This window comes from Accipiter gentilis, chromosome 31 (assembly GCF_929443795.1).
Source record: "Accipiter gentilis chromosome 31, bAccGen1.1, whole genome shotgun sequence".
NCBI classification, from domain to species: domain Eukaryota; kingdom Metazoa; phylum Chordata; class Aves; order Accipitriformes; family Accipitridae; genus Astur; species Astur gentilis.
In genome coordinates, this window is record NC_064910.1 from 7,549,434 (window position 1) to 7,562,280 (window position 12,847).

The following is a 12,847-nucleotide window of genomic DNA, read 5'->3' on the forward strand; positions in this document are numbered from 1 at the left end:
CAGACCGTGGCTTCAAAAGGTCAGTGTAAGCGTGCTGCCCTTCGCTCCTTCACACGTAAGTAATATATCTGTTAAGAACGTTACCTGCTTTGCAGGCTCAACCTTCAGCCGTGCTAAGCTTTACCCCGGCTGGCAGAAAAGGCCGTTTTCACCTGGTTTTATGTGCCCATTAATACCGGACCAAGCCTGGCATCTGAACTGGCCTGGGGTTTTTTTTTTTTTTTTTTCATTTTCATCCTCATTGGCTCTGGTTAGGCAGGGGGTTCCGCAAGCCTTCCCGACCCGGCCACGTCCTTCTCCATCCCCCTGGGGAAGGTGAGGAGACAGACCCGGCTCCCGTGGGTCGTTCCCGGCTGAAGATGTGCCACTTCCACAGGGTCGGGGGAGTGCTGGCAGTAGGAGGCAGCACCACCTTGGCTGTGCAAGGGAACAGAAGCAGTTCTGGAGGAGCTGGGGATTTTCAGATGACTTGCCGAGAGCTGCGTACTACGGATTTGCTAAACCTGTCCCTTGGAGCCCAAGGTGTGGCCGCAGCTTGCGCAGGGTTGACCCTAACTTAAATCGAAATAACGCAGGAACGGGTAATATACAGCCACAAAACCAGAAGCCGACATAAATACTCGAGCCTGTGCGCCGCTCTGGGGTGCCAGGGCTACACGCAGGTCGGGGTGCCCCTGGTCAGCCGCGGCCTGGGCCGGGTTGGTCTCCACCATCCCGGTCTGGGATGGCCCCGTGGATGTTCGCATCGGCACCGGCACGTGAATCGCCCTCTCTTTTCATCACGGAGTTTTGCGCGTTTCTTCTCCCCGTCCGCGATGACATGGCACTTCTCCGGCAGCTACTCACCGCTTAGCTGAAAAGCGCAATATTCTGGAAAGTATTTAATGTGTGTTAACCTCTCTTAATGTGATTCAGCAACTACAAATCAGGAGAGCCTGCCTCCCCTGGCCAGCCAGATATCACAGCCGGTGCTTCACGCAGGCTGGACAGTGCGAGGGGTCTTAACTCCCACCGGGGCGCAAGCACCGGTGACCGGTACTTTTTATTTTTCACCAGAGCTCGCTCATTTTCAAAGGCTTCGTGCGGACCGGGGAGCTTTACTCTGGGCAGACCCGCGTAGAGCTGGAGCCTGCAGGAGCTGCGATTTGCACAGGTGCAGCTTATCACGCACCTGAGGAGGAATCGGGGCAAAAAAAAATAAAATGCACTTAACCCAACCCCAGCCCCCCAAAACTGCCGGCCCCCGCGGGGGGGGGGGGGTGTGTGGGGGTGTGGGGGGCAACCGGCTTCCAGCTCTGGGGGGCCACGGCCTCGTCGTCCCCACAATAAACCTGTCCCAGTTCCCCCCCCCAGCGGCGTCCCCATCCCGGTGTTCACGCCGGGTGAGCTGCCGAGGCCCACCCGAGGGCACCCCACGGGGAGCACGCGTGGAGGACGACGAGGAGGAAGCGGGGGGGGAGGGGGGGGGAGGAAGGAAACAACCCCCAAACCCAACTTCAGCCGGGCAAACCTCCCACGGTGCAAGTTCCCACCAACTCCCCCCCTCCGGGCGCCGGGCTGGGCCCGCCCCCTCCCCCCCGTTTTCCCGCGCCGGGCGGGCGCTGCGCGGGCGCGGGCGCCGCCGCGGCCGCGCTCCCGGTGCGGAGCGGGGGGGGGGGGGGGGAGGGAGGGGGGGGCGGGGGGGAGGGAGGAGGCGCGGGGGAGCGGGGCGGGAGCGGAGCGCGGCGGCGGCCGAGCCGAGCCGAGCCGAGCCGCTTGCAAACGAGCGGTGGCACGTTTGGGTGGTGTTTTTTTATTTTTTTTTATTTTTTTTTTTTTTGGGGGGGGGGGGGGTGGTGGGTGGGTGTTGCTGGTGTTTTTTTTTTAGGGGGAAGCAAGGTGGTGTCAGAAGGCGGAGGAGGGGGTGGGGGGGGGGGGCCGGCGGCGGCGGCGCCGGGGGTGCTCCGCGCCCTCGCCCTGCCCGCGGTGCAGTTAAGATGCGCCCCGGACGCCGTGCGGTTGCAGCGCGGCGGCGCTGACATCGCTCACCATGGACAGCTTCGACTTAGCTCTCCTTCAGGAGTGGGACCTGGACTCTCTGTGGTGAGTGGTGCCTCTGCCTCACCCCCCCCCCCCCCCCCACACCACCCCCGGGGGCGCGGGGAGCAGCAAGCGAGGTGGTGGGGGGGGAGATTCTGCTGGGGGGTGCTAAAACGGGGGTGTGCAATAACTGAGGGGGATGCAGTAACTGGGGGATGTGCGGTAATTGGGGGCGGGTGGGCACTTCCCTGGAGGGGTGCAGTAAATTGGGGGTGCAGTAAGGGGGGGGGGGGGGGCGTGCATTGGCAAGAGAGGGTGCAGTACCCCGGGAGGTGTCTCCCCTGCCACTTGCTCTCCCAGCGTTGCTGGCCCACGAGGGGCAGAGGGAAAGGTGCCCCCACCCCTGGCACCCAGGGTGGCTCCGGGAGGTGAATGTGCTGTTTGGCTGGGGGGGGTGGTGGGGGGGTGGTGTCTCCTGCATTCGCCCCCTCTCCCCCCCATAACGATCCCCTGTGCTCACCCACCGCCGGCACCCCGGGCTGCACTCCCGTGGCTCATCCCCCATCCCTCCCGCGCGCCTTTCACACACCCCCCCCCCCCCCCCGGTCCCGCAACTCCCCCTCGGGCCGCCTTTATTGCCCCCCCTCCGCAGCCCCTCTCCCCACATGCCCTTGACCTCCCCCTGCGCACCCCAGTCCCTGCCCTCCCCGGCGGCGGGTGCGGGGCTGCCGGGGGAGGAGGGGAAACAATTTCTAGAAATGTCATTAGCGCCTGGAGGTGGGAAGCGCTGCCCTCCCCCCCCCGCACCACCCTCCCCAAACCGCTGCCTCTGCCAAGTTCCGGAGTTTGCTGCGGGAGGCACGCCGCCCCCCCCCGTCGTCCCCCCCCCCCGTCCCCCCGTCCCCCGGAACGGCCCGGCACGGTCCGGCTCGGCCCCGGGGTGGCGGGTCCCCGTCGGGGCCGGTTGGGGTCCGCTGGGACACACACACACACACACACACACGGACCACGACACCCACCCGCGCTCCGTGGCGGTGACCGCCGGGACCGCCCGTTGTGCGGGGGTAGGCGGCCCCGGGACCCCCGGTGCGACGCCGCGGTGGGACGCGATCCCGGTGGATTCCCACCCCGTTCCCCCGTTCCCTCCCTCCGGCGCCCCGGGTGAGACGCGGGGGGGGATGCCCCGGGGTCCCCCCCACCCTCGGGGCTGGCGGTGTCCGCCGTCCCCCCGCGGGGGGCTCTCCCCGTCGGGGCTGGGTGCGCTCCCCCCCCACCCCCATCACCTCGCCGTGCGATCCGACCTGCGACGGCCGGTTGTGTCCCACCGGCTAGCTGGGCAGTTTGGGGAGCTGAGGTTACTTTTGCCCGAAATCAGTTAACAATATGCATATTTAATTTTTTTTTTTATTTTTTTTTTTTTAACGTGTTAGGTGATCTATAGCTTCTGTCAGCAGGGTGCGCGTTCGACAGCGCCGGCTTATCTCTTCGGTGGCAGGTGTAACAAAATAAACCGGACCGGCGAGTCCCTTAGTTGAGCCGCTTCTTTCTTACAAAAGACCTCGGGATGATGAGAAAAGCTTGCACTGCATAATGCGGGTGCTTATAAATGCATACATTGATAACATCCAGCCTAATAAAACTTTTATATTGCTATGGGAACTTTAAAGAGCACATATAATACAAAATTAGTTACTACCCCATAAAAGTTTTTAATTACAGTGTTTCTGCCTGTGACACAAGTTAAGGTTATGTCCTCGTTTCAATTATAAATACCAATATCCAGTTTATATCCAAACCATAACATTTATCTCTGGTCTGATTTTAAGTTTTCAGTCCATATGCACGGTTTTACAATTAAATTACGTGTTTTTTTCTATTAAAGAAGAGCGGGAGAAATAATACTTCCACACGTTTGACTGCTTTTCCCTTTCTCCTTGAATGAAGACAAACTTTGGGGGAATTTTCTTTTTCCAGCAAAAGCGTGCTGTTCATTAGTCTGTTCTGCAAGCTGGCGATTGGAGTTAATATTGAATTTGAAAAGCTAACAATGTAACTCTGGAAAGCTAGGGCTTTAGGCTGTGTCGGGCAATTGCTCCTTTTCATAACCTTTTTAGCATGCTTTTCGCCTATTGTAGAGCCACTTTCAAATGACTGTGGTCGCCAGAAAGCTCCTGTACGGGTCCAAAAAGACATCCACCATTTTCCAGCTAAATTACCTGCTTAAAAATGCCTGTATTTGCGTTACAAGCAACCTTCTGGTTTCGTAGATCTTCTTGTTTGTTTTCCTCTGCGGTTGTTGCAGTTTAGAAGGCAGGTTCAACAGAAGGGCTTCAAATACCACGTTCAAAGCCGTCGCATCGTGGCCGGCCTCCGTTTGTTGCTAAACTCTCACCCCCGCGTCGGGGCTGAACCCACAAATGCCCAGAGCAGCGCCTCGCGGGGGGATCGCACCTACTTTAAGCCGAGCTCATCGGGAGAGCCGGGGCTTTGCAGGTGTTTGCTCTTGCGTGTTTGCGTCCTTTGGAGGCACTAAGGTTTCGCTGACCGGCTTTGGCTTGGAGCATCGGAGACCACGGGCTGGAAGTTTCTCATCGAGCAGCTGTTTTGGCAAATGGTTCGGAATAGTAATTTTGAAAAGTCGTATGAGCGGTATTAAATAAAAACTTACTTTGGCTTAGCGAAAGGTTCCGTAGTCCACCATGTCGGTGTCCCGTGGCAGGCAGGGTGCGCGTGGGTTGGTTGTGGACGTTCTCGAGAAACCTGATTTGGATCCTGTACTAAACTGACCAAAACAAAGCCGGTATGTTAATTTTAAGCTGCGAAGTCTTGTCAGGATGCCTTCAAAGGGCTGCAGTTGTTGCCAAAAAGGGAAGTAAAATACACCACATAGATAGGAAGTACTTCATGGCAAAGAGCAACACTTAAAGAGACTTAATTTTCTCTGCAGCGAGAATGAATGTTGTCCTTTATTCTTTGGAATGTAGTCATAATGGCAATTTGCGCACTTAATTTATGACTGAAAATCCACTTTTTGCAGTACTTGGTGAACGTTTTGCTTAAAAGTGCAGTAATTAAATATTAACGTGCTGTTCTAAAGTGCTTTTTTTTTTTTATTTGGTATGTTCTTGGAAAATCAAAAGGGGTTTCCAGATGAACAGCAGCATGCTAATCAATTCTCATTGATTGTTACTTTTATACTATTAATGAATTTGCTCTCCAATTAATATGTGCTATGTCTTTTGCTTTGCTGTTGCATAGAAAATGTAATATATTGTGTCATGGCTATAAGACGGTATTTAACTAGTAAACTGCAGTGGGAGAATATTGTAAGCTGTTTTCTACTAAACAGTAGTTTTTCCAGGTTGTTTTGATGCCAATAACACTTCTGCTTCCCAGAAAACTACTATAATTCAAATAGCGAAAGCTGAGTACAAACTCAGATAGAAATTTTAAGAAAACATACCAATCTGTGGCATAAACAAAACTCGCGCCCATTTGGTAAGCTTTTTCTGGAACACTTTGGGATGATCAGCCCAACCTAACTCAAGGTGTCCTTACTGCTGACTAACAGTTATCCCAAACACACGGCACTAACGACTTTGAACCACAGCCCCACCTCCTGTTTTTCTTTCTCCATGCATTTATTTGTATGTATAGGTCTAGTTTTACTCGTCTAGACTCAAGGATGTGGATTCTCCAGTTCCTTATAGCTTTGTATTTGTTTACACCAGGCAAAAAGAGATGGAAAATCTCAGTTAGAGGTGTTTATGTGCCTCTTGTACAGCAGAAAGCAGACTATACATGACGGAAAGCAGCAAATGAGCAGACCAAAGGACTTAACTGGAGTGCCAGAACTAGTTCTGCACTACAAGCGTTTGTGTTGTTATTTGCCTTATTGAACAAATTTAGATCAAGATTCAGCCAGGTCCTTAACTCTGTGCTTAAGATTTAGGCACAGCCATAGCCCCGGTGAAGACCACTTTAGTAAAGGCTCTCCTCACATGCTTATTATGTAAGATACACGCGTAGGCTGAGTTTTTCCCCATTCATTAAAAACAATTAGCAGATTTATAAAAGCACTTACTGTGTTGTACCAAACAAGAAAATAATTTTGAGTGTAAGATGTTTGTTGGCCACAAACAAAACAGTGTTTGTTCAGGTAAAAGAAGCCAAGTATGTAATAGGTTTATTTGGTACTTATCTGATACTTCTGGATATTTTGAGTTAGCATCAGTTCTGTAGGGGTTGGATAGTCATGTAAAAAATGTATAGCTGTAGAGCTTCCAAGTTGAGATCAATATCAAACGCCACAGTGTAAGGTGGCCCAGTGTGTTTTACAGACCATGTATTGAATTATTAGTTCATTTGCTATCTTTGGGTCTGTTCCTGCTCCATTTGAAGTCAATGAGAGTTTTGTTTGGAAGTTGCTATTAACAAAAAGTGGCCAGACATCCAGCAGTCTTATAAATGAACCTTTTGTAACTTCTTGATCCCAGGTTGTCTGGCTTTTAGTCACTACATTTTACATTTGTGTAAGTCAAGTTTTTTCTCTCATGTTGCGCGGTGTTCGCTGGAGACAGTTTTAGAAAGCTAATTCTACAAATGCTTCTTCAGCCCAAACAGAATATCAAGATATTTATGTTCAGATAACAGTAAGCAGCTACTTTGAGGGGAGAGGGGTCACTCTGGACATTGTCTCGGTAGGGTAGGAGGCTGGTCCAGCTGATCCTTTTCACAGACAATACACAGCGATAATACCTTCTTCTCACAAAAATCTAAGTTAGTCTTTTCTTTTATCTCCCGTCTCCTTTACAACTCTACTCCAGCCTGTGTCTTGGAGTTTGTCCCTCATTTCCTTCCTTTTAGCTCTTGGCCTCCTTCTACTAGCAATGCTTGAAATCCTATTTGTCTCCTTCTTATTCCTATCTTTGTGGTGTTTCCCATTCTGCCTTCCTCCCAGCATCAGCTCACAGTTACCACTTTCCCCTCATTGAGATCCCATCTAAAAATTTGCTCTTTCTGTGATGATTATAAGTTGTGAGCAAACAATAACATGAGTAATAACTATAGACTGTTCCCTTCTTTCGCTTTCACAGCGTGTTCTCTCTTCCTGATGCCTGTTTTTTAGGCTGGAAGCCCTTTGGGTCAGAAATTACTTTTATTGTTTGAGGTTTTTTTCTTACAGCACTGAACAAATTGTATGTGCTAAACATTATAAATAATAAGAAGCGCAAGCTTTTCACGGTCATAATACTTTATAAACATCAGCTGAATAATAATATTTTAAAAACATATTTGTCGTGCTATCTGATTGCTCATTTGCTGGATGTAATGTACCACATCCTCCTCATTTGGTTTAAGTCTCCACTGAGTCCAGAGGCTTTGCCAGTTTGTATCAGAAGAGAATCTGGCCCATCATCTCTGATTTGCAGTACTCAGTCACTTTTTTTTTTTTTTTAAGAATAATTATTTTTTTAAACTTCTGCCTTGCTTTTGTCTGATAAATGAAATTTTGATACACCAGTAGGACAGTGAATGTGCTTTCATCCCTCTCCCTGAGGACTGTTTGAGCACCCATGCCCATCACCCATGTGTGATGCAGGAGGACAACAGCCCTTTGGGCTTCCCTCCCAACGCTCAGACTTGTAGGTTTGTGCTCCTCTGGGCATGTTTTCCATCAGAAGTTGAAGCAGAAACCTTACTGCGTTATTGGAGAAGGATTCGGAAGAGGCCACGAGGTGCATGCAGCATTTCCCATTCTATGTGAATATTTTGAGGAAAATACCAGGTTGCTTAAAATTAGTGGAAAAGAAATATGGGCCATTAAGCAAGACAAAAAAAAAAAAAAAAAAAAAAAAAAAAAAAAAAGACACAGAAAAAATACTGGCTGTGGGAACATCTTGTCATCCATATATTAGCAGTAACATCATACTCAACTCCACAACACTCTCATTAGAGAAAGCAACTGTTTAATTGCAAGGTTTTTAACCTCATATAACAAATTAATCCATTTGCATCATATTTTTGACTAGGAAACAACAAAGCATGGATAAAAAGAATTCCAGCAATTATTTGCAGCGTATGTTCAGAGATACCTTTAAGTCTGGTTATAACTTTATTAACAGTAGGACTAATAAAGTAAAATCAATAGAAATTAAGAAAAACTGATGTCACGTACAGCTAGAACACAGGGAGGAGGTTAAAATCTGTGTGAGATGGTGTCTCATCTGACAGACTGATCAAGTTGTAGCTTTGAAGTGGCATCCTGACAAAACGAGATTTCAAAAAGATGGTATTTTCTAGGAAACCCATGTAAAGTTTCTTCGTATAGGCCCCGGTTAGCTGTAAGGCTAATTCCAGTGGAAACCCACAAGCTGTATTCAAGCTTCCTTGGTTTTGAACAAAACTCTCTCTTCGCAAACCCTGCCCTGAAGGGGAATGGGAATTACCATTTCAGTGCTGCTCCCAGGGGCTGGATTTGCTGGCTGGCGCTCCCGGGGAGCCCGCTGGTCCCCGCTCTGGCCGAGCCCACCGTGTTCGCATCGTTACCAGCGGGGCTACTCGCTGGTCTTCTGTCTCTTAAAATCAATGTTAAGACACCGGTTATGCTTGCTGGTGCTGCCTAAGGCCTCAGGAGAGCAAAAACGGACCCTTGTAGTTTAACACTCGGCCAATAATCTATATAATTTCTGAGTAATTTGTGGGTAACTACAAATTTCTATTTAGGCGAAAGAGTGAATGAACTGTAGTGACAGTTAAACGAACATGATGGCGATTATTAATATTCCGTGCTAAACGTTTTCTATGTCTTTTCAAAGGTAAAAATGCGTAACTTGTGTTCCTCTCTTACAGCTTGGTATCTCAGCTTTCCTAATACCTTAAACAAACAAAAAGTAGTGTTAGTGACTTAAGTTGACTGCGTTTTATCCTCTTAGGAAGATTTTAACCTGCATGCATGTACCAAGGACCTGGATACGGATGTATCTTGGGAAATACGACGGTAGGAATGCAATTTAAACTTATCCTCAGAGATCCTTTATGTATTTTTTAAAAAATAAATTAGTTCCAATGCAGCAGTGGTGGTCTCAGCAGTCAGGAAACACTTAAAATGATGCAGAAGGGACCAGAAATCTTTGCTAAGAAGCTTTTTGTTGCTATGTTTTGTTTCTCAATAAAGATGATCCACAACTGTAAGTACTTAAAACTAAAAATGAGGGTTGTATCTGACAAAGGCGCACAACTTCTTAATGTAACCCAGTCTCTCCGTGTGGTTGTTTTCACATGTTTTGAACCAAAGAAAGAGTCCTTTGTGGCTCAGCCTGGTTTGACTGAATGGCAGGAGTGGACAAATAGAGGATGAAGGTGGTGTCTTCTTACACTGAGTATGTTTTGATTGCTTTGAGCTGTGATCACTTCTCATTGCATGTATCACTTTTGAAATCCGTTAGGGAGAAACTGGTGGCCTTTCCTAGTCCGTGCATTGCCGTGATGGTGCAGTCTAGGTGTCAGGGTATTACGATGACCTGTGGTGGTATGAAAAATTCAAATACAACAGACAGATGCAGCAGGAGGAAAAAAAAGCATTGGTGAAGTATGCATTTGCAGAGTTCAGATTCAGAAGCCATCCCAGCAGTGGTCTCTCCTACCATCCATCTCTCTGTTTCTGTCCTTGCCGCCTTTGCTTTGGTCACTGTGAAGGTTTTGGGGAGCCTGTTCTGATGTACGGGTGTTGGCAGATATCCTAAACCTCCTCTGTGGGGGTTTAGCTTTTGTTCTGATGTTTCTGAGTGGTGCCTACCTCCTAGCGATGCACCAAGAGAAAGTTGATTCTTTCTGTCATTGACCGCTTCTGATTGACCCGGAGGGTTCATCTCTCAGGTCTGTCGATTTTAGGAGGCAATGACGTTATTTTCATGTTTTTGTGCTCCTTTGTCTTAGAACAGCAAGTGCAGTAGATGGTTGAACCTCAGTCCAGAAAAAATGAACAGAGTTTGTTGACAGAGATACTCTGGAGAAGATAATTATATTGATATGCATCCAATAGAAGACACTTTTTTTTTTTTTTTACATTTTTTTGTTTCTAAAGTAGTCAGGGAGGGAACCTGTCATGTCATCAACTGTTTTTAAAGGACAAAGTAACAATAAAAGCTAAGCGTGCATTTCTTCATTTGTGTTTGGCAAGGAGAGTGTAACATTTTCTGCAGGATGATGACCTTGAGTTAACTAAATGTCGCCAGTTTAAAGAGTAAATTAATGTTACAATGTGCTTTGTTTGTGGTTAGGCCTGAAGACTGTCAGGAATTTCTTAGTACAAAAGGTGATTGTGTGCTAGTCTATTTACTCAGGCACCATGCACGAAAACCACCACGATCCCAACTGATCTGAATTAGTATCACCACGTTGCCTCGCGTGTTTGGGTATACCAGCGAGCCTGCAGCTACCTGGTGGAGCTCTACCCCTTGGTGTCCTGTAGGTGGGTCCAAAAGGGCCACGGGTTTGTACTTTTCTCCTAGGTCGTTGAGTCAGACTTGCTGGTTTCTCTGATAAAAGAACCTTTTCCTAAGAAGGAGTGAATCCCTTCAAAACCCAGTCGTGCTCTATCATAAAAGTGGCAAGGGCTTGGGGTTTGGGTTTTTTTCCTGTCACTGCCACTGGCTGTGAAAATCTGTTCCAAACCCATAGCATTGGTAGCAAAAATGTACATATTTCCAATATATGCAGCTTAGTGTATCCCTGGCCATTTAGTACAGTCGATTCTGCAACATCTGAGGTAAAATGGCATTGAGATAACCCCAACAAAGGAAAGCATAGATAAATGCCGTTGCTGCTGGACCTGCACCGGCTTTTGTAGATCCAAGCAAAGTATCTTTTTATGGCGCTCTTCAAGGCTTTGCACTGCACAAGAACTTACCAGCTTGGGTGCATGGCTGCGTGAACATGATTACATACGATGTGGTAGAAATGCAACCCTTTTTTTTTGTTGTTCTTAGAAGTATATAAGTAGCAATATCTTGAACTAATTACAGCTGATGTAAAGCACATTTAAGGAAACCCATTAGCGGAGAATTAGAACTAGAGCAGATTAGCTATTCTTTAATGGCCTTGACTGTAGATCTTTTGATGCCTTGGTAGCTTTTCTAACACTCATTGCTCATCTGTCTTGACTAAATGACTGAGAAGCTTCTTTCAAGTCACAGTCTGGTTGTAATGTGAAAAAATCGCTGTTTTCAGCTGAAAAAATGATTATCTGAAAAGGTAAACTCTACTGAGTTCTGTACTGTATTTGTTGTTGAGATTTAAAGCATTATTTTACTGCTCAATGTGACTGTATAATAGAAAGAGCAATCTCTAATATGCTTCCTTGGAGCTATTAATTATTTACTTTCTTGAAATACAGATCATAGTTAATTCTACATGACTTCCCTTCTTACAGACTTTCTTGTCTCTCTCTTTATTTTTGTGTGCTTTGCAAATGCCTGTAAATTCATTTTCACCAAAAGGGGAAATAAGTAATTTAGACTATTGTGGCTGTTTCATAATTAATTAATTTCAATTTAAAACAATCAAGTAGTGCCCGTCCATTGTTCTGTGTGCTTTTCTGAGGCATTAAGATTCACAATATCAAAATAAGTTCCAGATGGAAGTGCATACTTTATAATCAGAGGAAAAAAAATCTGGTTTTGTCAAAAACCTGAAGAGTCCTGCCCTGATCAAAACAGAGAGTACTATGCTTAAGCACATTTTTCAGGTTTTGAGCCATTACTTTAAGAATTACTTGGAAGTACCAATTTGAAATGTTATATAGGGCATTAACTTATAAATAGAACTACAGAGTGATAGAAACAGTGATGTAGGACTATTTATTCATTTGTTTCCTCAAATACTCCTGGCATCTGTTAAAATGTAACAAGGCTTAGCACATTTTCCCATTTTTGGCACTCTGTTTTCTATGATAAAGAGAAATATTTGCAATAATAAATTATCTCTTTGCTAATAATCAATAAATAACACATTCTCCAGAGAAAAAAATTTATGGTAAAATGAAATGAAAAATATTGAGCAGAAGGAAGGATGATCAAAATGGGACACTGAGAAAATCTGTATGTTCCTATACTTTAATAAACATCAGGGTTAGCAGAAGAACTTTTAATGTGGCAGTTTGCAGTGAGAATAAAAAGTCTTTCTTGAACACGAAAGACACTTATGTAAGAGGTTTATATTATGTAAATGTTACTGTTATTTGCGATACCCATTATAAAGGAACACTTTATATTCAGAAAAGCATTTGCAAATAATGGGATAGATGCAGCAGTCTCTAGTCCTGACTTGGACAACTTTCTCTTTGAAGTCAATGGAAGTTTTGCCTGAATAAAGGTGGAAGGAATTAGCCCATTCATTATTATCTGAATTACATCAAGAGCTGACTGCTAAACAATAAAATCATGATTCATAACATAACGGCTTCACTTAATTCTTTTGTAGTCTTAATATATCTCATTATATGGTACTTCTGTTCTTTCCTCTCTGTGCAGTATTCAAATTAATAACAACCACCTTTACATAACTGATGGTTAGACATGTTTTGCTGCCTTAGCAAGATCAAAGGATTTTATATACCCTTTTTGGATAGATACCAAGAATGGGGTGATCAATCTCTTCTGTAACCGTTAAGCACAGTGTAAATATCTCAGGGTACCCAATTAGACACAAGTGGTTTGCCAGATGCTCAGAGCATCACCAGTTGTCAAGAGCTTCCCAAGTCTGTGGGACAGTCCAGAATTTATTAGGGATTAGTGGTGGTCCGAGTTGTTACTCCACTGATTTGTGC

The 12,847-nt window shown here is 46.4% G+C and overlaps 1 protein-coding gene across 1 annotated transcript in view; it reads left to right on the forward strand.

The window, feature by feature from the left end:
- The first annotated feature begins 1,984 nt into the window (after positions 1-1,984).
- The window catches only part of AFF3 (ALF transcription elongation factor 3), a 327,940-nt gene continuing 317,077 nt past the window's right edge, over positions 1,985-12,847 (forward strand). Inside the window, exon 1 of the mRNA XM_049834235.1 lies at positions 1,985-2,082. Within this exon, the coding sequence (XP_049690192.1) occupies positions 2,030-2,082 (53 nt within the window). The 5' untranslated portion in view covers positions 1,985-2,029. The remainder of the gene's footprint in view (positions 2,083-12,847) is intronic.